This window comes from Triturus cristatus, chromosome 3_2, assembly GCF_964204655.1.
Source record: "Triturus cristatus chromosome 3_2, aTriCri1.1, whole genome shotgun sequence".
Taxonomy (NCBI): Eukaryota; Metazoa; Chordata; class Amphibia; order Caudata; family Salamandridae; genus Triturus; species Triturus cristatus.
This window is the reverse complement of record NC_140584.1, coordinates 811,426,116-811,453,565: the sequence shown is the minus strand read 5'-3', so window position 1 is coordinate 811,453,565 and position 27,450 is coordinate 811,426,116. Positions and strand designations below refer to the sequence as shown.

The 27,450-nt window shown below is 47.4% G+C and overlaps 1 protein-coding gene across 1 annotated transcript in view; it reads left to right on the top strand.

The window, feature by feature from the left end:
- The window catches only part of CARF (calcium responsive transcription factor), a 360,952-nt gene that overhangs the window by 160,187 nt on the left and 173,315 nt on the right, over positions 1 to 27,450 (top strand). Inside the window, exon 7 of the mRNA XM_085648958.1 lies at positions 20,302 to 20,491. Within this exon, the coding sequence (XP_085505084.1) occupies positions 20,302 to 20,491 (190 nt within the window). The remainder of the gene's footprint in view (positions 1 to 20,301; positions 20,492 to 27,450) is intronic.

Below are 27,450 nucleotides of genomic sequence, written 5' to 3'. Positions count from 1 at the left end.
CGGTGTAGTTTTGCAGCTTGAAGATCTTTCTGGATTCACTAGCGAACCCACCCACCTCCGCCAGTAAGATGAGACTGGAGACAGAGGGGTGAAATGAAAACATCAGAAGGAATAAAAAGGTACAGAAAATGGACTGAAGGACTAATCAATCGCCTAGGGTTAAAAAAAAAAAAAAAAAAAAGGGAAAAAAGAACCCGAAGATGGTGCCCCAAAGGTGGGACTTCCACAGGAAGCACGACGACCTCACGGGAGATGCACCAAATGGTGGGTCGTCGCCGCCCACCTGGGCTACAAAAAAAAAAAAAAAAAACAAAGAAAAGACTACGAATCCGGACCCAACCACAAGATCGCGGAATAATGCACAGCATAGTGAATCCAGAAAGATCTTCAAGCTGCAAAACTACACCGACAGGTAAGAAACTATTCGTTTTATCAAGCTGCAGTTTTTAAAATATCGGCTGGGGCTATTACCAGTTAAAAATCATATGGCACCCTGGTTGCGTGGTAATCTCGTTGTTGTCTGCCGACTCTGTGAGAGCGATAAGGAAGACCTGTTGCATCTAGTCTGTTCCTGCAACACTGTTCACACAGAATGGAAACAACTATTAACTAAGGCATTCAAGCAAAGGGTAATTCTAACAAGAAGGCAGGCTTATTCTAGCCTGTTTTGACCTAGGGGACCCCCAGCTTAACTGCCGCTTTGTCAGATTTTTGCTAAAGGCTCAGCAAAGATTACACCACAACGCAATTTGTTTAGCACAGCAGACTCAAACTGCAGCCTAAATGGTTACATCAATTTTAAGATAACTTTTGAACCCTCCTGAGGCACAGCCGGGAGTAGCAAGGAAAACTGAGCATAACTTTGTTTTAAAAACTGTAAAATTTCACTTAGCTTTTAAAATCACTCACCTTCCCTGTCACATCACTGCAGTGTGCAGGCACCCTTTCCTGCTGAAAAACGAGCACTGGTAAGGGTAAAATCGCCGTTTTCCCGCCAACTTCATTCCCCTCTCCCTGACTGGGACACGCCCACCTTGAGGCCACGTCTCTCGCACTGCTCCCTCCCTACAAATATGTGCATGTTCCGGAAGCGCAGCGGACGAGTGCAGCGGGCGCGCCGAAGGCGCGCATAAGGCAAGCTCGTCTGTGCTCGTCCGTGCCGAGACCGGGCCAGGGGCCAGAACCTCTGATCAATCCCCGCGACAGAATCCCCACATCTACCCCAAATCCACATTGATGGCACTGCGCACGCCTAACACCGACTGCGCTCAATATAATCCACACCTATGGTCAGATAGCACAAAATTTACATGTCCCCACTGTAACGTGAAGCTACAGATAATGAATGAAAAAATCAAAACGTATGCCGTCACTGCATCTATGTCTTCCGACATCACCGCTGCACTAATCAATGCACGATCTCTTGTCAAGCACCGGCAAGAAATACACGATCTTATTATCAACAACAATCTTGATTGTCTCTTTCTCACGGAGACATGGACGGATGGAGCATCCGATCCTGACATGGCAGTTGCGACCCCCCCAGCCTATAACGCCTATCGCCTAGATAGAGTGGGGCAGCGCGGAGGAGGACTAGCCATCATCGCCCGCGACCACATAACGGTCAGAATATCTCACATTCACTCCACCTCCTGCGAAGCTCTTCTTTTCGATCTTAAACTCACCCCATCGTTTCATTTTAAAGGCATCCTACTATATCGACCACCAGGCTCTCGCACCAACTTTCTAGCAAATCTGGGTGCAATACTAGAAGCTCCAGCGCTGGAAGACTCATTTACATTATTGGGCGACTTGAACTTCCATCTTGAGAATGCATCTGATAAAGATACCCAGTCCTTGATATCAGACATGCACACCATGAGTCTTCGGCAACTGGTAACCACCCCCACCCATATAGCCGGTCACACGTTAGACGGCATTTTTACTAATATGCAAGGCGTTAATATAATAGATACCTTACCAATGCCATGGACCGACCACTTCGCCATTTTTATAAAAATATCAGTCACATTAAATAGACTCAGACCCCACTCTGTACCGAAACCACAAACCATCAAAGTTTGGAAGGACATCGATCACGCTGAGTTAACGAGCCTACTTGAAAAAACTCGTCCTGACTCAACATTTGATCCAAACTTGGCCACACGACAATTTCAGGAGTGGATAGGTACCGCCACCCACTCCTTAGCCCCAACTAAAAAACTCTCTAGAAACAGAGCAACGCCATCAGCCCCATGGTTTACAGAGGAGCTCCGTATTAAGAGGCAATTCTGTAGAAACAGGGAGAGACATTGGCGCAGATCCTACAGCGCTGAAATCAAGACCAGCTATAAGGAAGCACTCGGACAATACAAAGCTCTTATTGTCGAGACAAAAAAATCTTATTTCACTGAACAAATCAATTCTGCTAAAAACTCAAGTAAAACACTTTTTGAGATAACTACGGTCTTAGCGGGAAACGCACCGGACCTGAATCCTCCACAATTCCAAGCCTTTTGTGATTCTCCGGCTGATTTCTTTTTCACAAAGGTAAATGATATATATCAAGCATTCTCCACAAAAACAGTAATGAGCCCCCCAATATCTAACAAAGGGACCAACAATATCGAACTTTCTCAGTTCTTAGACCATGGAGAAACACAAATCAAGGAACCAACGGCCACAATTAAATCAGGCTCAGCATTAGATCCTTGTCCATTAAAAGTCATTCGTCCGATCATGGACTATCTCTCCCCTGACATTGCATCAATCTGCAACACAATGTTCAGAACTGGGATATACCCAGACTCCCTTAAAAATACCTTGGTCAAACCCTTACTTAAGAAAGTTAATCTGGACAAGGATCAACTAAAAAACTACCGCCCCATAGCCAGTCTCCCCTTTTTAGCAAAGGTAGTGGAAAAGGCTATGAACTCACAACTCTCAGAGTTCATAGAAAAACATCAACTACTGGACAACACCCAATTTGGTTTCCGCAAGTTCCACGGAACCGAAACTGCCTTAATAAAAGCTACAGAGGACATAAGAGTGATCCGGGACCAGGGAGGTACAGCAATACTCGTACTGCTCGATCTGTCGGCAGCCTTCGACACGGTCGACCACAAGATCCTGGTCGACCGTGCCGAAAAACTGGGCATCCGCCACATGGCTAGAAATCTGCTCTCCTCCTTCTTGGCCGGTAGATCACAGGTGGTCACATTGGGGCCCTTCCAATCGCACAAGCTGTCACTACCGTGTGGGGTTCCCCAAGGCTCATCCCTTAGTCCGACACTATTCAATATCTACGTGTCGGACCTGGCCTCTGTCATCAAGGCCTATGGGATGAGCCTTACTTCGTACGCGGATGACACCCAGCTGGTATTGGCCATTAACGGGAATGGAGACAAGGTAGCTGAAAACTTCCAAGAGGGCATGCGGGCGATCGGTGAGTGGATGGCCTCTAACTGTCTAAAGTTAAATGCCGAAAAAACGGAGGTCGTCATATTTGGACATCTCTCCCCAGGATGGTCAAACACCTGGTGGCCCCCCACGCACGGAACACCACCTACACCAGCCATCACCGTCAGAAATCTGGGGGTGATTTTTGACGATAAATTAAATTTTATGGCCCACTCAAATAAAATAGCAGCAACAGCCCATCACAAACTTAGGCTGATCAAGAAAATCATGCCGTTTTTACCAACCTCAGCAGGTAAGACGCTGGTAAGCGCCCTCGTGCTGTCATCTCTTGAGTATTGTAACGGCTTATTCATCAACGCCCAGGCAAGAGTGACCAACAAAATGCAGACTATCCAGAATGCTGCAGCCCACCTCCTGTCTGGAATCCCTAAATTCTCACCAATCTCTGAGATTATAAGGGACTTGCATTGGCTCAAGATTCGAAATAGGATTAAGTTTAAAGCGCTGTGCATACTCTATAAAGCATTGCACAACTGTGGTCCACATTTCCTGAAATCCCATCTCAGACACCAGTCCTCCATAAGATCGCTCCAATCTAACAACCTTAAAATCCTTCAAATACCACGAACAAAAACAGTTAACTGGGGCGATAGACGCTTCCTTGTGGCAGCTCCCAGGTTATGGAACTCCCTGCCAGCATCCATCAAAGACAGCCCATCCCTGATGCATTTTCGTAGAAAGATAAAGACCTGGTTGTTTGATCAAGAATAGTTACCGGCTCAACCTCGGGAATACATTCAAAGTTTCTAGCGCCGAGACGCCTACGGGCAATTGTACGCGCTGTATAAATCTCAAAAATAAATAACTAAATAAATAAATAAGGAACAATATGCCCTTCCACCAAGGCAACACTGGGGTCGACCCTGGATTATAAAACTAGGAATCTGATTTCCTTGGTGAAAACCCAAGAGCTGTAAATACGCCTCCTGAATCCAAAGTTTAAAAACATAAACTGCTTTCCCTTTCTATGTGACATTGACCTACATAATAACATCAAATACGCTTCAATAACGCTTCTTGTTTACTAAAGCACTCGTTTCCACATTCTTTTTTATAACTCGATACTTTTAAATTGGAATGAAAAGACTTAATTTTAAAATTTGTTCATTTTATGCAGATCATGTATTCTTGTATTTATATCCTGTGTAACTTTTATTGCAATGGTTTTAAGTAACTTAACAATTATTTAATAAACTAAACTAAGGACAGACTTGAGACTCAAGCGGAGGACTTCGAGCTGCCAGTGTTGAATTCCTACAGAAACTTAGACAGAATTATTCCCCTTGGGAACAATACGCAAACCAACTCAGACACTCTGATACCTCAAACTTCACAACATTTCAAGCTTGGCATTTTGTGTAGAACTTTGGAGAAGTGTGGACGGAGAGTCTGAAGGCAGTGGATAAACGCCCACCAGGGGAGGCCTGGACTCTTTATTCCCAGGAGCTTTATATTGGACACATATAGATACATGTGTGGGAGAGAACTAAGCACAAGATAAAGGAAGATAGTTTTAGACGATGGTCCTGTCTGAGTGTGTAATGGAGTAATCCTAATACACCCGGAGAACATACCAAAGAGTCATCAGTGGAGGAGAGAGATGCACTTCCCTTGTACTCTATGAAATTATAATTATGATTTTTAATTAAACGATTTTAATATCTATGGAAGCACTAGGATCAACATTGTCCTGTAGATGTTATATCTAGATGGTTTGTGCAAAAAGTTGGAGATATAACAAATTGTGTTGTCCTGAAGAAGGTGGCTTTTAACTAATATTCCCACCGAAACATGTCACCATATATATTTGCGGAATCCGCTGTACAAGGAGAAACTCTGCATGATTAATTGATACAATCAGGAATCCCTTTTGATAGTAATAGTAGGTCTGCAGACGTTTGTTAGTCAAATTGATGTATCTTAATTGTTCTCCCTTGTGTTGTTGTTTTGTTTTTGGAAAAGGCAGTCATTTATGTTTGTGTAAAATAGTTCTGTATTCAGTTGGTGTGGGATATATGTTTTTAACTTTTTTAGTGGAATCTTAATGCTGAATTGCTGAATACAGAGATAAAAACAGTAACACTTTTTTTATATGGTAGAGACGTGTACTATTAAAATAATGTGTATTTTTTCATAATCTGTTGTGGTACTCGTTTATGAGGAATAAGTGATTTCGAATGCAGGTTGAAAGATTGTGAAGTTTGAGCTATCAGAATTTCTCATATTGTTCTCATAGGGCATTCTGTTTAAGTTACAGTTTAGTGAAGAGAACCATGGCGCAGTGCTACCAGCATGGAGAGCAGCAGTTAAGTTGAAGTTATCCCAGACAATCGCTAAAAAGCACTCGGATGGCACTCAGTCTGACACTTACATGCGAGGAGAGCCACCACGGCATTCTGGTTTATGGGCCGACAGCCTGCCTCCTCAGAGTCTGGCCAAAGCAAATCACTCCCTTGGCATGCAATCATGTGGCGCTCCAGGCATCAGACTCACTCAGGCGCAGCTCAGAGCTAAGCTGCACAGTGGGCTCCAGCAGCTGTCGCAATCCAAGGGGTTGGGTCCGGCGGTTGCGGGGTCATCACTGATTTTAAGTTACTGCCACGCAGCAGTGCGAGCAGTGCTGCAGTGATTAGCCACAACCTAGCCAGCCTCCCAAACTTTGACTGCAGCCAGCGCAGGAGGACATAACGTCCCGTGGCGCCTATTAAAGTCACTTCGGCTTCGGCGTTAATCTCGATTTCTTCTATTGATACATTGTAAGCAGCCAGTGAGTTAGCAGCTATTAGCACAGCCAGCCTCCAAGACTGCCGGGAGCAGCACACATGCCACGGCGCCCTGCCACTCCAGCTTTAGTTTAGTCATAGCAGCGCTGTTAAGACTTGACAGACGAGGCAGTCTCTATGCCTATAATGCGTGACTTTGCACTTCAGTGCAGTGATGCAGACCACCACACTAAAATGTGTTAGTTTAATGCCTGAGGTGTGGTACTTGGTAGGGCTGAGCATGTATTGATCTCTAATAAGAAATGGTTTCAGCCCAGCAAAGACCTCCCTCGTTCTCTTCCCAGGTGAACAGGAATACAAAACAGGGTAAGCCTGGAAGTGCCAGTCTCCTTATGGTACCTAGTGTGGTTGGGTGCAGCTTGAATATTAGGATCCTCCTGGTAAGTTCCTGCGTTAAAGTAGCACCACGTTATTAGTGATGACTGTGATGAGCACTGTTATCTGTACAATTAGCGACACTTATCCACAGCAACCCTAAATATCCAGTGGAATTTCTATCACAGAGCTAATGTATAGTTGACCTCCACAGATGCACAGCTGTGAGCTAGCTGGTGTGTACTGTAGTCACCCAGCCCGCCAATCAATGTGTGTTGTGCAAAGGGGGAGGTTCCATCGAGTGTGTGTTGTAGGTGAGGGGAGAAATGTCTGCCAAAAAGTACAAATATTGTTGTATTGGTGGGTTATGGGTAGCCTTTCATCATTTGGGGGGGACACATATGCAGCAAGGAAAAAGGAAATGTAAAGGTGGTCTCAGCAGACACCATTCTCATAATACAAGTGGCAAAATCATTCTGTACCTATACCATCCCAGTCAGTGCAATTAAAACATACTGTTGCAGGTGATCTAATGTGTGTACGCTGTTGCATAATGTGTATAGCCAGTTATCTGTCAAAATCAGCCACAGTTAGCTGAATTTGGGTTTTTGAAATATACCATTGAAGGTAGTCGAGAAGCCTGCCACTGCTAACGACAGGGGTACACTCAACCATCAGCATGCCTTGCCCAGCACACCAAGTACATGCCTGGACCTTACGTCCCAAGAACACGCCATGACAAGACCTCTCTGGAGTAATGACCCACCCACCTGTCCAACAGCCTGAAGCCTGACCCCCTAAAGATGGGACTTCACACTCCTAATCAGGCACACGAACAGGCAGTATATACTGATGCACACTGCAGGAACAGGACACTGCACTCCAGGGCAATCCTCCCGCCATCCCTGCCGGGCTGGACCTCTTTCTTCCTCACTATCACATAGTAGCTCACAAACCTTTGGATCCCCAATCTACATATACCCCCAGGTAATTTCCTCTTTTTCTCAGCTTCCCACTACCACCCCTGGACAGTCCCATCTGCTCACAGCCTTAGCGGAGGAGCCGCCACCTTGTGTGGCTGAACACGAGCTACACCAAAGCATATCCTGTGGCTAAGACAAAAAACAATGCATGCTTTAGGCAAACTTTGCAGGTTGTAATCGAACCACTGAACAGACATCTCGCCCCTCATCCTCCATCTAACTCCCCTTTAGCTCATTTTTCACTCGAAAACTTACACGTGCTGCAGCAATTGTACAGTGAAATGTGTCACTGGTGAGCCTGCAAGTCAGTGAGGATCACTCTTAGGCCTGGCCAAACCTCCATGTTGGCAGGGCGCTGTGGGGAGCCCTGTCCCCTTAAAGGCACCAATGTATCCGATTGCAATGACCTGTACGGGGAAAGTAAGGGTTGCTAACCTTGCGTCTTGCAGACATGGAGTAATCTGGGAACCCCTGCACAGGGGTGCCCTGTGAGCACTGTGTAGTGACACCCAGAGTGAAGGCTGCCTTTGATGCAGCGCCTGCTTTCTTGGTGCTGCAGCCACATCATTGCAGAGTCACCAGCAAGCTCTGGGCAGCCGCTGCTGGGGAGAATGGGGCTGCGCTGAACAGGCACATGTTGGGGAAAAGGGACAGATTTTCTCTACAATCGTGGGTGCGTCTGCCACCGTCATTTTAAAGAAACACGGTGCTTCAGTGTGACGACAACAGCAGTCTGACGCTAGAAATTACAATCATTGAAATTATGCTGCACATGGTGTCGTAAAAACATCACCCCTGCCAAAACCACGAGGAGTCTGACTGCCAATGACAATTAATATAGCAATATCATTTGAATTGCCTTTATTAGTTGATATTGCATTACACGCAGCACTGAAATTAAGAGGGCACGTGGACCAGCGGTGGTAGATAGCTGTGTGCACCATGGGCGGTGTAGAGAGCCATCCGGGCTCTCCCCTACAAAGTATCTATACACGCACTCCTCGGGGCGGGCTCGACCCGAGGAGATAAATAAATGGCACGAGACCGCTCGGGGTCTTCCCGCCAGCTATTAACCTAAAGTGTGGCTGTGTGTTATTCAAGAGTGCTGTGTAGGCCCAGACCCCCTGCGCCCCGACGCGTTACATTGGCAACGAGGCCGGTCGGACTCCTGTGCCCAGCAACACCTCCGGCGTGAGCCTGCGATGCTCTGGTGCCCGCGTAACAGCGCAGCAGGCCTCGCTCACCCCCGCTGTCCTTGGCTACCCCAGGCCGTGGGTCTGCATTTCAGTGCCTGCATACCTGCACCTCCGTGCGCCCTGCTGACTCCGTCTGCTGGGGCCATCACTGCGTCGAGTGTGCTGCAGCCCGCGGGGAGCCCACCCCCGCCAGGACGTATCGGCTCTGCCAGCCGGGCGGTACAGCCTGAGGTCTCTCTGGCGCCTGTCGGCATGCTCCTGGTGCCTAGGAAGGCGTGTGCTCAAGACGGCAGCGTGTGCGCCCACGTGATCACCGGAAGCTGGTTGCCGGTGAGTCAAGGAGGCCCCGGGGGAGCGCTAGAAAGACACGCTGTGCGTGCGAAGGCCTATCACCCTGCTTTCACTGCCTGGGGGAGTTATAGCATCCAGAAGGGGAAAACTGAGGAAAGGAGGAAGGCGCTCCAACGCATGTGAGGGCCCACCACAACACTGCCCCACTGCAGAGGGTCCTGGAGAGAGTGTGAGAAAGTACCAAGAGGCTGCAACACATGATTGAACTGGATGGAACACACCACACACACAAAGGCATAGCCAGTCTGGTGCACCACAACCCATCATTCACACAGGGTCACAGGGATCAAAGACTGCCCAAGCAGGCCAGCCACGTGCCCCCATGCTAGCTCACACGGAAGCACCAGGACTCACAGAGAGAGGACTGCTCCACAGCGCCTACAGGCACACGTACCAGCAACATGAGCACACCGCCCGCGGCAGGCGCTGCTGGCCCGCAAGCTGGTGCAGCCAAACCTCGGAGAGAAGACAATGCCCCGCTACTGGGCCACAGTCACACAGTCGCTTCCCCACTGCTGCCTTTCATTAAGATTGTTGACCCTGCCACGGCCGCCCCACGATGGAAGGCATGGATCGAACGTCTGAACCACTACTTCAGAGGCACTAGGGAGACAGATGGTGCTGTAAAACGGTTGTTACTCATATACTACGGCGGCGCAGAGATCTATGATCTCTTTGAGACATTGCCCAACACAGGAAATGATGATGACTACGAAGCCGCGCTCGCCGTGCTCAACCGGCATTTCGACCCTCAACTGAACCCGGACTTCGAGCGTTTTAAGTTCAGGCAGGCGTCACAGTCAGACATGGAGTCCATGGACATGTTCTACGCGCGACTGCGCAAGCTGGCCAGCACGTGCGCCTTTACGGACCAGAGAGAAGAAATACGCGGCCAGGTCATCCAGGGATGCCGCTCAGCGCTGCTATGGAAACTGATCCTTCGGCAACCAGGGATCTCTCTTGACGAGATCCTCATCCTGGCCAGGTCCCACAAACTCTCTGATGCACGGGCGGGCGAAATGGAAGCCGCCCTGCATAGAACCACAGCAGCGCCGCAGGCAATGAGGTACACGCCCGTTAAAGAAGAAAGAGTCAAGGCCATACAACGGCGACCCAGTACAGCTTGCCCAGCATAGCGACCATCCACGAGTGGGGCGTGCGGCAACTGCGGCGTGGAACACCCGCCCACGGCAGTGTGCGGAGCGAAGGGGAAGACGTGCTCCCGCTGCGGAAAGGTGAATCATTTCACCAAGGTGTGTAGAAGCGGCCGGTCTCGACAAACCTACTCCAGGCCTTGAGGAATGACGCAACGACTGCGCCAGGTGTCGCTCTATGACGCACAGTTGCAGGATGACGACTCAGCGTGGGGGCGCTGCCTCGCACTTGAAGAGGATGACGATGAGGTGTTTGTCGTATCCTTCGTCAGCAGGTCGGACAAACACCGAAGACCGCCGCCGATGTGCTCTGTCCTGGTAGGAGGGTCAGAAGTCCAGGCGCTCATCAATACGGGCGCATCCCTTAATGTCATGGACTCAGAACAGTATGAGCGGCTGTCACTACGACCCCCTCTCACACCTACCAAGGCGCGGATCTACACCTATGGAGGTACGCACCCTATGCCCCTCAGAGGGGTTATCAAGGTGGAGATCACCAGCAACTAACATGTCAAGAGTGCCCAATTCCACAGCACGGAAAGGAGGAAAGGCATCCTTCTCAGTTGCCACACCGCAGAAGACCTCAGGTTGGTCTTTTTCGCCCACCAGATGCACGACTCACGCTGATGCCATCCTACACGACTTCCCGGCAGTGTTCACAGGGCTCGGCAAGCTCAAAGGGAAGCAGTTCAAGCTCCACCTTGAGGCCTACTGCCCTGAGACACCAGAGGGTACCATTCAACCTTCGCCCGAAAGTAGAGGCGGAATTGAAGAAACTCAAAGACCTCGACGTCATTGAAAAGGTGTTAGGCCCCACCTCGTGGTTGTCCCCATTGGTCGTGGCCCTCAAGCCAAAAAAGCCGGGAGCCATACGGCTGTGTGTGGACATGCGACTCCCAAACCTAGCAGTCAAGAGGGAACGCCATCTTACTCCCACTATGGATGACATTGTGGCGGACATGAACGGAGCCAAATGGTTCTCCAAGCTGGACCTAAATGCTCGGTACCACCAGCTGGAACTGGAGCCTGAGATCAGGTACATCACCACGTTCTCTACCCACGTCGGCCTGAGGAGGTACAAGAGACTGAGCTTCGGTTTGTCGTCTGCAGCCGAGGGCTTCCAAAACCCCATCCAGGAAGCACTGTCCGGCCTGCAGGGCGTCATCAGTCTGAGTGATGACATCTTAGTATTCTCAAACACCTTGGAAGAACACCACACCCACCTCCAGGCCAGCGACTGGAAGACTGCAGACTCACCCTCCATAGGGCCAAGTGTTCTTTTTACCAGGAATCAGTCGACTTATTCGGGTACATTTTCACCAGATAAGGGCTACAGGTGGATTCCAAGAAAGCGATGGCCATTCGGGCGGCAAGCACATCGAAGACTCCCTCCGAAGTCCGCAGCTTCCTTGGCATGGCCACTTACTGTGGCAGGTTCATTCCGAACCTGGCCTCTCTGTTGGAGCCACTCCGTGCCCTCACCTGCAGTGACCGTCAGTGGGAGTGGACCGTAGCTGCCAACACATCGTTAACTCCATCAAAACAGCCCTCATGGATAAGACGGTGATGGCCTATTTTCACCCGGGGCGACGCACGAAGTTGATGGTGGATGCCAGCCTTGTAGGCCTAGGAGCAGATCTTCTACAGGAACACGACCAGGAGACGTGGAAACCAGTCGCCTACGCCTGCCGGGCTTTATCCGTCAGCGAGACCGGATACGCCCAGATCGAAAGGGAAGCCCTGGCGATAAAGTGGGCCTATCAACATTTTCACCTCTATCTGTATGTGCAGAAGTTTCTGGTGGTAACCGATCACAAGCCGCTGCTCCCACTCTTTGCTGGATCCTCGAGACTGGCACCTCCCAGAATCTAAAGGTGGGCTCTACAGCTGCAGGCGTACAATTTCAAGGTTGTGTTCCGTCCAGGAGCACACAACCCGGCCGACTACCTCTCACGGCACCCAGAGCCTCTGGTCGTTCGACGTTCACCTCCGGATGTTGCTTACTCGGAAGCCTTCATGCAGATGATCTCACACAAGTCATGCCCCAAAGCCATGACATTGGAGGAGATCGGCCGAGCCACGGCCGATGATGAGACACTGGCCAGAGTGAAAAGAGCCCAGTCACTCCGAGTGGAAGATAGCCATGCACGACGACAACTCTGGCAGGTCTGCCACAAGTTGAGTGAAGGTGAACAGGGAGTGGTCCGTGAGGGGGCACTTTATTTTTATCCCGAAAGCCCTGCAAGACGGAATCATCCAGCTGGCACATGTGGGGCATCAGGGAAAGGCTAAAACCAAAGCTCAGCTGCGAAACAAAGTTTGGTTCCCTGCGATGGACACAAGAGTGGAAGACATGATGCAGCAGTGTCACTCATGCACCATCACCGGCGGCGATCCAGCGCCGGCGCCCGTCATCACAGAAGAGCCATGCGAACTTTCATGGTCCAAGATTAGTATCAACTTCGGGAGCTTCCCTGATAGTCGCAAAACGCTGGTGCTCATCGATTCCTTCTCGAAGTTTCCAATCGTAGAGGTGGTGGTTTCTACGGCATTCACACACGTCGGGAAGGTCCTGGACAAGACTTTCGCCCTCCTGGGCCTGCCTGATGAAATTCGCTCAGATAACGGACCCCCATTCCAAGGCCACGAGTTTCAGAACTATCTGGAGAGGAGAGCAATCCACCACAGGAAGATCACCCCTCTGTGGCCGCAGGCCAACGGGGAAGTAGAACGGTTTATGCGGACCCTCAACCGAGATTTGCGCATCGCAGTGGATCTGGGGGAGGACGCCGAGACAGCGCTCACTCAATTCATAGATGCATATAGGCAGACGCCCCACAGCACCCCTCGGTGTGCCCCGTCTCATTTACTTTTCAAGAGAGCTCCTGAGACAGCATTCCGACAGATCGGTTATGGAAACCTACTGAAGTGGACAGAGTGGCTACCCCTGCGAGGAGGATGGTAGCTAACCAGAAGGCCAGCGCAAAAGATCCACAGCTAAAAGTGGGAGATCGCGTGGTGGTTAGAGACAGACACCCCGGCTGGAAGGTTTGGTTCCCTATGAACCAGAGGAGTGGACCATCACAAAGGTGCAAGGAACCATGGTCACGGACCAACAAGGACAGCAAGTTGTCACCCGAAATGTATCAAACTTCAAGAAGGCCCATGGGTCGGGCACCAACTCGGAAGAGGCGGAGGGCACAGATGTGACTCTGAGCTATACCTCCATTGGCTCACCAGAGCCCGTGGCCTCCCCACCAAGACACTCGCAAGCAGGGAGAGAAGAAACCATGCCTGCGGCTGAGAGCCTTGGCCAGGACAGTGTGACTGAATCACCCCCAAACACCCAAGTGGACGCTGCGGCCAGTTCCAACTCCCAGAGCCCGAAGTATGGTCTCCGGCTGAACCCTGCGCCAAGCCAGAAGATAAAAGACTTCATGTGTACATCCTTTAGACATGCAAACCATAATGCTCACACGGAAGGGGGGCCCTGATTCTGATAGCTGGCAGAGGTAACAGGTCAACGAGAAAATAAGTAATACAACATACAACAACACTATGCCCAAAAAGTATTTTAACTAGTGCTAACAAATCACTAGTAGAATGAACAAAGCCCTGAAAACCAAATGCCCTCCCAATTATGCTATATACAATTGAATAGAAAAATATTTTATGTTTATTTTCGATCTTTGATCAGTACAGTACAAAAGACATAAAGGATCAATATCACAATAACCAATAGACATCATGAGTCTCACACACTCATTCTATCAAACCAACCACACATACGCATATGCATACTCATACAAACTCTAACAGACCATTACGTCACAGTTCATTGGATCACAATAAATGTATTCAGGTAATACAAAAAGTCTTCCCCAGACGTACTAGCGAATATAGATTTTGACATATCAGAGATGGTAGGCAAGAGGGAAACAAACATCCTCAAATGATCATACAGTATAGAATGCAATTTTCTTTTCTGGGAGGGAGATAGAGGTAGGGGAGACACAGAGGCTCCAGCGCCGACACGCGTTTCGGTGTTAGACCAGGATCTGGGTCACACCTTCATCAAGACGAAGCAGAGCGGTGAGGACTCATGAAAAATGATGCCTAGAAGAACAAAATTTATATGTACATACACATAAAAAATATTGCAAAGGATTGTCAATAAATAGAAGATCCCCTAAGCTTTACCATAATAAAAGGAGAGGCACAGGTTTATAAGGACAGGAGGATATATTTTTTTACAGATATCTTGACCAAGGAGTTTGCACACTTAGAGAAAAAAAAAAAGAAGAGAGAAAATAGAATCAACCAAAGTGCTATAGAATATTCTGTTTAGAGTAAGTAACAGTAGCCCATAAGTCGCCAGTGTGAGTAGCAAAAGTAAATAAACGTGGATTGTGTAGAAAAAGTTAATACACCAGCTGATGCTGGAGGTTAGGGTATAAGACTGTGGTTTACAACAAGCATGCTAATCAAAAGCTGGGGGTCAGGGCCAAGGCAGTGAGGCCAGATAGCAGTAAATGCAAGGATGGCGCAGAGGTAACGAATTTCGCACAGGGACCTGCAAAATTGGATGTACAAACACTAAACATCTAGAAGAATAGATATACGGAAGAGTAAAGCTAACATAAAGTAGTGTGTACAGCAGCTTAGCCGATAAAATAGCGGAAAATATAGGAGAGCATTATATATGCGTAGAGCCATGCGAAAAATCAGGCGTCTGAAGCATGGAGGATCTTCAGTTTCAAATGTGTTGCAAACACAGTTAGAAGAAGGTAGTCATCAGAACTCGCAATGTCACGTCATAAAAATGGGACCGCTTCAAATAGAAAGGAACCTACAAATACAAACACAACAACCGATATCTAAAAACAAACAGACACATTACACAGATAACAAACAAGTCAAATGGTTGCGAAGAGGGGAAAGATAAGTCAAGAAAAGGGAAGAAGTACGGCAAGTAATGCCAGGCTCGCGGACAGGTGATCTAAAGAAGGCTGGGAGTGCTAAAAATGAAGAACAGAAACTCAAGTAAGGGACATATCATAATAGATATTCAAGCCTGACAAAATGCCGGCTGTCTGACATATCGCCTCAGGGTAAAAGGCCTCCGGTATAGATAAACGAGCTGGCATAACATGGAAGACGCGAGCCTCTATAAAGCATACTCCGGTCGAACACTCGGAGGGAAGAGTTGAAAATGAGAATAATAATAGTAAGCAAAAGGTCCGTCATAGTAACATATTTACAAATGCATATAGAGATGGATGGACGCTCTAATGTTAACGCCTGTAAATACGGGGTGAGCGAGAGAGGTAGGTGAATTTTTCTAAGTATGGAGGGACATGGAGATAGCCCTGACCCAAACGTACCTCTGGCCAAACAGTCTGTGTGCGAAAAAATCCAAGATAGCAAGGAGGGCAAAGAAACGCTTACCTCGAATGCGTCTTTAGCGCCGCTTCAAAAAAGCCATGGCCAGTAAGCAATGTAGAGCTCCCGCTGGCAGCAGTAGGATACTTGACGTGCTGTAACGAATACGGCTGCGTTAAATATGGGGGACTGCACAAAGAAGCCCCCTTCTGAAATCCCTCTCTCACGATATCTCTCGCCAGCGAGCAACGCATGCGCTGCAACGCTACGCGAGACCTAAAAACTAAGGGACAATAAACAGATAAAGGGACACATTTTTTTTTCTTTTTAAAGGAAGATTAAGGGACCTGGAATACATTTATTTAATCAAACAGGGGAAGGTTCAGACTTGGCTAAGGGTGGAGAACCACAGGGTAAGAAGTTATAATATGGTGTTCTCCCATGGTAGGGTTTCATTGAGTCCCTTTTCTTTGGATTTAAGGGTAAATATTTAAAAAAAGCTCTTTTCCTACGGGTGGCGGTGACATCTCTGCCTGCTTGGGGTTTGACCCTCTCCAGAATGGACCATTTGAGGTCACTTTCAATGTGGGCCGCCTCAATCCAGTCGCTGACCAGAGGTGCAGAATGTTTCCTGAGCCTGATGTTGGACTTATGTTCCCCAATACGTTTTCTGCATTCCCTGCCGGTTTCACCAACATAGGGCAGGTTGCACGGACACAGAATGATATACACAATGTTGGACGTGCGACAATTGGTCATTTCAGAGAGAAAGACCGTTCTTTCGTTGACTCGGATGTTGTCACTAACGATGGCATTGGGGCACACTTGGCAAGAGCCACATCGGTGGTTGCCCTTAATGGGCTCACCTCCTGTGATGGATTTCTGACAAAAAGAGTCACGTTCAGAGCTCTTCGCTCCGACCAGAAAGTTTCTGAGGTTTTGTTCCTCTTAAATGCGAAGAGGGGTCTCGGATGTTTCTGTTCATCGTGGCCGATGTTGAGGAGGTGCCATTGAGAGTTTATGACCTGACGTACCTTGTGGTCGAAATTCGAATGCTTTGTGACGCATACTAGTTTATCGTTTTTCTCCGTGTTTTTTGGTTGGAAAATGACTTCACAATTGTAATACAGCGCTCTCTTGAAGGCCTCTTTTATCAATCTCACAGGCTATCCTCACTTCAACAGTTTTTCTCTCAGTATTTCCGCTTGTTTAAGGAAATCACCCAAATTGGTAGAGTTTCTTTGAATTCGAAGGAATTGGCTAAATGGTATGCCCTCTTTTGGCATCGAGGGTGGAAACTAGAAAATTGCAATAAACTTTTTCTAGCAGTCGACTTAGTATAGAACGAGACCTGAAGAAACGAGTAACGGTGCTCAATCCATACATCAAGGAACTCCAGCTTAATATTGCTGGAATGGACAGTGAATTTCAAATTAATGTCGGCTGCATTAATCCAGTGGGTAAATTCGTCTAGGGTCTCCTGGTTGCCCTGCCAGGTAAAAAAAATGTTGTCGATATATCGCAACCAAGCACAGACATTCTCGAGGAATGGAGCCATTTCGTTATGTATGTTGCAGGCCTCAAAATGGCCCATATATAGACAAGCCATACTTGGGGCACAGGTAGCGCCCATACTCACGCCCTGGATCTGTTGGTAATAGGTTCCATTGAACTCGAAAAGATTCTCTCCAAGCACTATTTCCAAACACTGCAGGATGAAGGAAGAGTTAGGGATCACAGGATCAGATTTGAGGATTTCCCCAAGCACTTTTCTGGCCTCTTTTTGGGGGATGTTTGTATACAAGGACTCGAGGTCCATGATAACCAGTAGTTTGCCTTCGTTGTTGTATGGAAGATTTTCAGTCATAGAAATAAAGTGACCAGTGTCCTTCACGTATGAGAGCAACTTACATACTAGGGGTTTAAGGAACCTGTCGATGTATTTCGACAGAGGCTCCATAGCAGCCCCGATGGTGGAGACAATCAGTCTCAGGGGCTGGTCGGTGACGTCTTTGTGGGTTTTGGGGACCACGTATATAATAGGCATACTCGTGCACGAAGGAGTGAGAAATTCCGCCTCCTTGGTACAGATATGTCCATCTTCTGCCGCAGTTTTAACCACTCTTGAGAATCCTGTCTTTCAGTCCGGGTTCGGGGTTGATGGTGATCCGTTTGTAATGTCTGGTTATTCCAAGCAGGTTGTTCATCTTTTCCACATACTGGGGGGTGTCAAAGATCACTATCCTGCCACCCTTATCACAGGGTTTGATGGTAAGGTTTCTGTTGTTCTTCAGCGACTGAAGGCCTGCATTTTCCCCTCTGGAGATATTAAATTGGGGTTTGGGAACATACCTTAGGACTTTTTGCATTTTAGTCAATACGGCTTTCTCAAAGATCTCTACTTCAGCCCCAAGGGTATCAAGGATGGGTGGGTCTGTTCTGAAAGAACTTTTTCAACCTGATCCTGCGAAAGAAGAGATGTAAGTCTTTCATAAGTTAACATTTGTTAATATTAGTGGCAGGGACAAAGGACAGTCCCCTCGAGAGAAGGGCCTCCGCGTCGGGGTCAATGTTATCAGAAGACAAATTGAACACTGGGATAGACTTTATGTTCGCCAGTATTGCTGGTGTTGTGTCTGAAAATATTTTTGAGGTTGTTCTGATTCCTGGTATGAGCCCCTCTGGTGCTGATTCCGGAACCTGGGGTGGAAGTTGCCCCTTCTGTTGCCTAAAAAACGCTTACTGGCAGGGGGTCTCTCAAAAAGGTCCTGGCGCTGTTGATAGTTGGAATTGTAGTTTGATGGACCCTCGCCGTCTGAGTCCGTTGTGTCAGAGAAGGTGGTCACCCGTCTGTTGCCCCAAACTGGTGTCGCATTCCCAGTTGTGTTTTCACTGGTTGAGGAGTAAAAGTTCTCAGTGAGATATGGGTATGATCTTTCCTGACTAAAGAGACAAATATCTTTCTTGAGTTTGTTGGTCTTCCTTTTTAGGAGATACTCAGAAAAAGAGTCTAGGTCATATGAGATCTCTTCAAGTTTCTTTTTACCTTCCTCAACACTATTATCAGTTTTAAGCTTTTCTTCAAGACACCGTATCTCTTTATTGAGATTTAAAACCACTTCCCTGCTTTTTCAATAACGAGCATCATCCAGTCCCTGGAGCAACGGTTGGCAGTTAATGCCCATTTCTCCAGGAACTGTCTGATCTCAATGAAAAGGCCAGGGATATTCCTTACCCTCAGGCCATTAGGGATGGTGCCCGCTTTCAAATCCTCAAGCATAAAATTGTCATGAAACTCAGTGCGCCTCGACTTCTTTTTGAGGTTGAGGAGTTTAGTCCATTCTTCTTCAGGACCCTTCGAGAGAGTAAAAGGTCTTTCACTACCGGATGTTTGGCCCATAAGACAGGCAAAATCCTCGTCAGAGAAACCAAAGGTCTTGATTTTGTCCATATGTGCTAATATGAACACAAAAAATGAAAGGGATAGATCACCGCACCCGATACAAAAAAATAATCCGGAGTGGAGAGAAGAACACTATCAGGCAAACCACAAAATAATGTACAAATAAGAGAGTGAAGATGAAGACAACAGGTGTCAGAGGGTTACAATAATATAGTCAGGAAAAATAAAAAAGGAAAATAAGAAGAGAAGTGATAGCAAAAGAGGGATAGCCAAACAGCAAGCTATAAGGTGTGCACAAACTCCCAAGGGGAACACGAAGTAACCCCCCACATATCAGGGCTGGGGACAACTAAACACTCACACGGAAGGGAGGTCCCTGATTCTGATAGCTGGCAGAGGTAACAAGGAAACGAGAAAATAAGTAATACAACAAACAACAACACTCTGCCCAAAAATTATTTTAACTAGTGCTAACAAGTCACTGGTAGAATGAACAAAGTCCTGAAAACCAAATGCCCTCCCAATTATGCTATATACAATTGAATAGAAAAATATGTTATCTTTATTTTCATTCTTTGATCAGCACAGTACAAAAGACATAAAAGGATCAATCTCACAATAATCAATTGACATCATGAGCCTCACACACTCATTCTATCAAACCAACCACACATACACATACTCAGACAAACTCAAACAGACCATCACGTCAAAGTTTTCCCCAGACGTACTAGCGAATATAGATTTTGACATAACAGAGATGCTTGGGCAAGAGGGAAACAAACATCCTCAAATGATCATACAGCATAGAATGCAATTTTCTTCTCCGGGAGGGAGATAGAGGCAAACCATGATGGACAGGTACTAAAGAAAAGGAGCCGGGATGTAGAGAGCCATCCGGGCTCCCTCCTACAAAGTATCTATACACGCACTCCTGGGGCGGGCTCGACCCGAGGAGATTTAATATACGGCACGAGACAGCTGGGGGTGTGGCTGTGTGTTATTCAAGAGCGCTGCGTAGGCCCAGACCCCTGAGCCCCGCGGCGCTACAGGCAGCAGTGGAACATGGCACTGACCGTGCATTACAAAAAATAATTCAATGTTCAGGGTAGGATTAATGTTAAGCTTCGTACCTTGTGTTCGATATTAAATACAGGGTGGGTACAATCTTGCTGCTCTGTGCAAAATATTTTTGCCATTATAAAACATGTATTTCTGATTTATTTAATTGTTTTGTAACATTAATCCTTGCAGAGAATTGGGGACTCTTACCGAGGGTACTGTACGAGCGAGGATGAGCTCGAGAGCATTCTGAAGTTACACAAACAACAAACCCACAGCATGTGGGGCACGCGACAGTCTCCCAGCTCCGCCAAACCTGCTTCGCGCATGATGTGGAAATCGCAGTATGTCCCCTATGACGGCATCCCCTTCATCAATGCAGGTAGGGCACAACTCGTTCGCCTTTAGAGCCGGTCACCAGATGCCACGTGGTTAACGTGCTCGTAGTTTGGCTAAATCCGTTTTTGCCACCGTACACATTCATGGTGAAGTGCCTGATACACATAATCCAAAATGTTAAAGCAGCGCAGTCACATTCATGTCCTTTGTTCTTATGAATCTTGTATTCTGAAACTTGTATTTCTGTGGTTCCCCATAGAAAGTAATTATAAACTGAAACATTCTGAAACTCGCAGTATCCCCTTGACTTTGGCACAGAATACAACTAGGTTTAACGGTTTATGTTCTTATAAAAATGTTCCTTTGTTTTAATCTTAAAGATAACCATGTTTATGTAATTATCAACTCACATTTGTGCGTGCAGCCGTCGAGATCTTGTGCCATTAAATAATATGAATGTTCCAGTTCTGACTTAAATCTTTTTATTGTTTTGCTTGTACACTTATTCTAGTAGGACCTCGCCATTTCGGAAATATACAAACGAGAACACATTCTCTATAATGTTTATGAACATATCAACAAAGGTTAAAGATTGCGTTCGTTTGCTTTGCTTCGGTAATTTTAAGAGTTCGATTTAATCGACTCGTGACCTCGTTTGGAGGTGAGTGGCATAGCAGTGGTAATCTCATGCAGGGATAAATATGATTTTGCAGAATTACGGATTTCCACAGTTGAACAGTGAATCACTACTAATAACTATGTTCATGACAACCTTTATTTATATTTGCATAGAATATTGCCCAACGCTGTAGTGTGATAACCACATTTTAAAAATAAGCTGTATAATTCAGTTACCTCGCATTTAAATGGAGTCTAAGTCGGCTGGAGTCCACATGAGCCCCCAGAATGTTTTTACACCTATGATAGCTCATTAATGTTTGTTACAAATTTTCATTTTTATCCCTAATTATTACCATCTCAAAGCACAGTAGTCGTGTCCTTTGTCCTACAAGAACATTTTCTACTGTCTGAGATGTGGTGACCTTCGACAAGAAGAATCGAAGTTTTGGTCTCTTTGATTCCTAATCATGTCTTTAGGAATCTACTTTTATTTTGATTGGCAAGACTCCCAATACCCCCATTTGGTACTTAGGCCATGCTGCGGCCGGCCAAAAACGTTCCTTCGCCTGGTACACCCACTTTAGGTCCACAAGAAAGTCTACAAGGAAGGTCAACCACTAAGGCTTGGGACCACTCCATGCACTCTTTTCTACTTTTATCTCTACAGCTGGATCTTTGCATGTTTGGTCTACAGTTACTCATAGTACGGCCCGTGGCCCGGCAAGCCTTCTTCGGCGGCCCGCGGACCTTGCAGACATCCTACATGTGTTTAAAAAAAAAAAATTAAATAGTGTTAGCAGCCCGGACTCTGAGACTCTACTCTGTGGGGGCCGGTGGATTCCAGTGATTGTCAAAGTGGAGATGCAGGGGCCTAAGAGGTGAAATACAACAAAGCTTTATTAACATGTAAATGGTCTTTTATAGATCTGTGAAGTACTCTGGTGCGGGCTGTGTGTGAGTGCTGGGAAGCTGTCTCAGTGCGGCTGTGTGTGTGAGCGCTGGGAAGCTGTCTCAGCTTCTGAGGGCTGACACTCACATGGGGTGAGATGACAGAGGGAGAGGGAGGGAAGCAGAGGGAGGGAAAGGAAGGGAGACAGAGAGTGGGAGGCAGAGAGGGAGACAGAGGGAGGGAGACGGAGGGAGGGAGACGGAGGGTGACAGAGGGAGGGAGAGGGAGACAGAGGGAGGGAGACAGGGAGAGAGGGAGAGAGACAGCAGGAGAGAGTCAGAGGGAGAGGGAGGGTGACAGAGGGTGACAGAGAGAGGGAGACAGAGAGGCGCAGTCTGGGGGAGACGGAGCGAGATGGAGGGAGAGGAAGGGAGACAGAGAGAGGCAGAGAGGGAGGCAGAGAGGGAGACAGAGGGAGGGAGACAGAGGGAGGGAGACGGAGGGTGACAGAGGGAGGGAGGGAGAGGGAGAGAGACAGAGGGAGACGGAGGGTGACAGAGGGAAGGAGGGAAAGGGAGACGGAGTGAGGGAAACAGAGGGAGGGAGGGAGATTGAGAGCGGAAGACAGAGGGAGGGAGGGAGAGGGAGACAGAGGGAGGGAGATGGAGAGAGAGGGAGGGAGACGGAGAGAGACGGAGAGAGAGGGAGGGAGACGGAGGGAGGGAGACAGGGAGGGAGGGAGAGGGAGTGGGAGGGAGACAGATGGAGAGTGAGGGAGACAGGGAGAGGGAGACAGAGATAGAGAGACAGAGGGAGAGGGAGAGGGAGAGGGAGAGGGAGGGAGACAGAGGGAGGGAGACAGAGGGAGACAGAGGGAGGGCGACAGAGGGAGGGCGACAGAGGGAGTGTGACGGAGGGAGACGGAAGAGGGAGGGAGACGGAGAGTGGGCGACAGGGGGAGAGACAGGGGTAGGGAGGGAGAGGGAGGGGGAGGGAGGGTGAGAGAGGGAGAGGGAGGGAGGGGGAGAGGGAGAGGGAGGGGGAGGGAGGGAAGAGAGAGAGAGAGAAAGATCTGTGTATGCCGGGTCTGGTGGCTCAGTGGACGAAGGCGTCTGCTGCAGGGACCTGTGTTCAACCTCATGGTCACAATTTTATTTTTGCGTTAGCCCCGCCCCTCCCCTCTGACCCCGCCCCCACTGGTGCGGCCCTCGGCCGCAAACCATCCTGTAAATTTGGCCCCCGAGAGAAAGTTTGTGAGTACCCATGAAAGTGGGGTATGGACCTAGAGATGGATGAAAATTTCTATCAGAAGAGAACAAATTAGGAGTAAGAGATAGTGAATCAAGTGTGATTGCCATTTTCTTTTGAGCTCCTGGTGCTCCTCTCGCTTCCTAGCCTTGGAGGCCTGGGAGGACCAGGTTCTGCTTCGGTGCTGATAACTGCTGTCACTGGCCTCTGATGGCATGCCATAACCACAGTTGGCTGCTCTGTAAAGCCAGGACCGGGGCCCAGCCTGTAAGGGGAATTTGGATGGGCACCCAACAGACACTTTTGTTAAGAGCATGATCATTCCTAAGGCCAGTGACAAGTACTGGCTCGTTTGGGACTGTCCTGCATTGAGTAGCCTGGCTGCCCTGTTTGTTGGAGGTGGGGGTAAACGAGGAATGTCTCCCCAGTGGTAATGGCTGGAGCTGACAGATACTATCTGGGATAAGCCGTGGCTTGAGGACAGCAAGTGGCGCTAGTCAGAGCCAGCCTGGCAGAGAGGGATCATAAGAAATGGAGACAACATTTTTGCAGTCAGCAGCTTGAAAAAAGAAAGGGTCTGAGGCACTCTGGACACTACTGTGGCTTCAGTGGGGTAAGTGGGTGACCCTAAGGGTGTGATAGCTGCCCTGGACGGTATTTAGTGAAAACTGTATATGGTGAAGAAGGCAATAGTGGCTGCAGAGTTCCTTTTGGGTTGCATTGAAACTAAAATATCAGGGATGGAGGCCACATTGAAGACATTTGGTAATAAGGGTCGTCAGGTACAGGGCATGGTTGATCAAGTGGAGGGTGACCTGCATGCTCATTGAGACTTCCTATACAAGGCATATGGGGTACTGCTGCTCTTGGACAGTAAAGTGGAGGCACTGTAGAGCCTCACACACATGGCCCTGGGAGAGGTGCTGGACTTTCCCAATGACCAAAACAGCTGGAAGCAATGGAGAGGGTATTCACTGAGTGCCTCTCCCCCTGACTATAATGAAGAATACTTTGTTGCGAAAGTATTCAGATTGCCCTTGGGAACGTCAGACTGTATGACGAATAATTGTCACGGCACTATTGTAGTGACCCTGATGTGAGGGACACAATTATTAAGAAGGAATCTTGTTCCAAGGATATTCGCAGATGGAAAGAATGCATATATCCCTGTTTACAGCCTAGTGGACAGTTCTCCTTATAAAGTGTGAGGTCCCTTGTGACTTGTTAACTTGAGGATTCTGGTACAGATGTGGTAGCTAGCTCTTTTATATCTTTTGCCGGAGAGCAACATGTTTGCCTTTACTCATACTTGTGAAGCTGAATTCTGCCTCACCTGCTGCAACTGATGGCGGTTGATTGGGTGCAATGAAGCAGTTCTTGGTTGGTTATATTTCAAGAGGCACCGAGGAGTGCAAATCTTTCCTTTTATTAATGCATGTTTGCCCCAATTTTCCCTTTCTTCCTTATTGATTTTTTGCCACTCTTATTTTTCCTCCACCATCCTTTTATCTTCTCTCCCTTGTGTTTTCTGGGTGGAGGGATATATAATGTATTAATGTAAATTCAGGGATTTATTATAAAACTAAAAGGATAGGACCTTTTGTGTGGCATTTTTCATGGACCAATTCACATGGTTGAATATGGTGTCTCCTAAAGGGTAGTGAGTTTTTACGGCATATATTTGTTATGCTATTTTGTTGTGCAGTCCTTACCTACTGTAAAATGTTAATACAAATAATTTAAACTTAAAACGGTTCACAAGAAAATATTTGTAAGGCCAATCCAAATATCTAGACGTTGAACACATCCGAAACAGAAGTAGAGGGAATACAGCAGTGACTGTAGAAACGTTTCAAGTTTGTAAGAATAAGTTAGCTAGCTTGGTATCTAAAAGCAATTTTGAGTAAAATTGTAGTATGATTTAAAAGACGTGCCCTTTTCCCAAATTTTGTAATGGCACATTTGAGCTAAGACCCAATATTATTTATACTTACGTGAGAAAGTTAGCATCTCATTTAGAGTTGGCAGGACAGGAGCACTGCAGTAAATTTCCGGTGCAGGGAAATCAGTAAACTCAATTTCGCCTATCAAATTTAGAGTAAGGAGAACAGCAGGATTTTCGTAGACAGAGCATCAGCTTGCTCATTTGTCCAAAACACTTGACCTGGCCACCCATCCTCCATTGGGCTAGTAGGTCATAGTGACAGTAGCCCTGCCCTTTTTTAGGGTGTTGCTAAAGTCACAGATTCTTTTCCATCCTGGGACCACCATGCAAAGCCGGGCGGACCCAAGAAGGCCATTTTTCAAATATCCCTGACTTGCAGGGAGAAAATTCAGACCATATGCAGCACATTTTTCTTTTGCTTGTGAAGAACACACCTCCACCACCCCGGAAGGCTGTCAGCTTACCTGCCTTTCTTTAAATGTGCCCCTCGCTCTGTTCCAAAACTATTAGAACTTAGAGAATTCTGGTGTCTTCCTTCTCTCTTCCTGATTCCTCTTATTTTGAAAGCCTTACCAAGAACAAGGATGTAAGATGCTCAGTCATCACTCAAGTGGTCGCAGCTGACTCCTCCAGGCGGAATTCTCAGACATAATACAGTAAAACCAGCAGCGGCTCCTTTGGCATGGCGGAGGAGCGTCACCCCACCTGCTGAGAGGCAGCTGAGGGAAACGCTATAAATAAAATGATAATAAAACCTTTCTATATAATTTTATTTTTCTTTCCGCGCTCACTAGAACTAACCAAGTCGGTACGGGACGGGGCAATGATGCTAGGGGAGTAGTAGTGCACACTGTAAGTGCACTTGACGGTTTAGGGGGCTGTCTAAGGTCGGCCAAACCGTCATGCACATTTAGATCTCTCTCCACCCGAACTGTGCTGCACAGGTTGGTAGAGAAGAGGCACAGGCTCCTAGGACCTGAGAAAACGTATAATCAGCCTACTCAGGCCAATCACGGTGCTGCTCTCATGCTGTATTACCAGTATGAGAGCAGCTTCTTGACTGGCGTCTTAGAGGCTGCACAGTTTACACCACCCCGTGGGGAATTTGAGTCGAGACTGGAGCAGAAGAGCCCCGCGGCGGCAGCCAGGAGCAGCAGGCAAGTGCTTTTTTGTGTGTGTGTTATTTACCCCATCCCCTGCCTCACCACTTGTAATGAAGAGCAGCCACTATTGGGTACAACCAGAGGGAATCCAAGCAGTTCTTATCAGCTGAAACCTATCCATTGGCGGCTTTAAAATTCTCTTTTTTCTTTCTCATTCCTTAGGAACTAGCTTTCGCCTACTTCTGGCTTTCTTATAATAACCTTGACATAGTGGCCCTCATTCCTCTGCACTTAGTGGGAGTTTAGGATAACTGTAAATATCATACTGACTGTTGTTGTAAGATATGTGGAAAAAGGCCAAAGGACCAGACCCTCAGAAAGTTGACACACTCATACCAGCAACAACTCTGTCACATGAATCCTCACTTCACTCCTTTCTGTGCATGGCCAGTTACGTCATCGGGTACATACAAGATTTTATACCCATCAACGCCCTGCTGCAAGATCTCACCATGAACGAGAAAGCGTTCAAGTGATGTCAGAAATGTCAGACAACATTTTGAAGCAATTAAGCCGCATATTCCAGAATATGGTATATCATGATTTGACCCTTTGAATGGTAGTTTTTGTGGATGCCAGTCTCATTGGTTCAGGTCCCATCCTGAATCAGTATGACCAGGATCATGAAACACCTTGCACATGCCAGCAGGAGCCTGACAAAACCTGAGACCCTGTACTCAGAAGCAGGAAAGGAGAGTCTAGCAGTGTTCAGAGCCTGGTAGGATTTTCCTCTGTCCCTCTACAAGGAACGCTTTCAATGTTTTCACAGATCAGCAGATTCTTGTTGCCAGTTTCAGAAATTTCGGGGAAGAAATGCCATTCCCAGATTGAACAAAGTAGTCAGAGGGTGTAAAAGTACCAGTTCTGCATTTGACGTAGATCTGTCAATGATCATAATACTTCTAATTTCTTTCCTAATTGCCTTTGACACCAACTGATCCTGGCCCACAGGAGAGTACCTTCAATACACCAGATCCAATCAGAGGCAATCAGCAAGAGAGACATCTAAAGGTCACTCAGTAGGAGTTGATTGAAAATCAGTCAGAACTCTGCAAGATTCTGTGCTTAAGAGAGCTTTAGTAAATGATGAGAGCTCACCGATCTTGCAGTCTCAGTTTAATCTTTGATGAGAACGT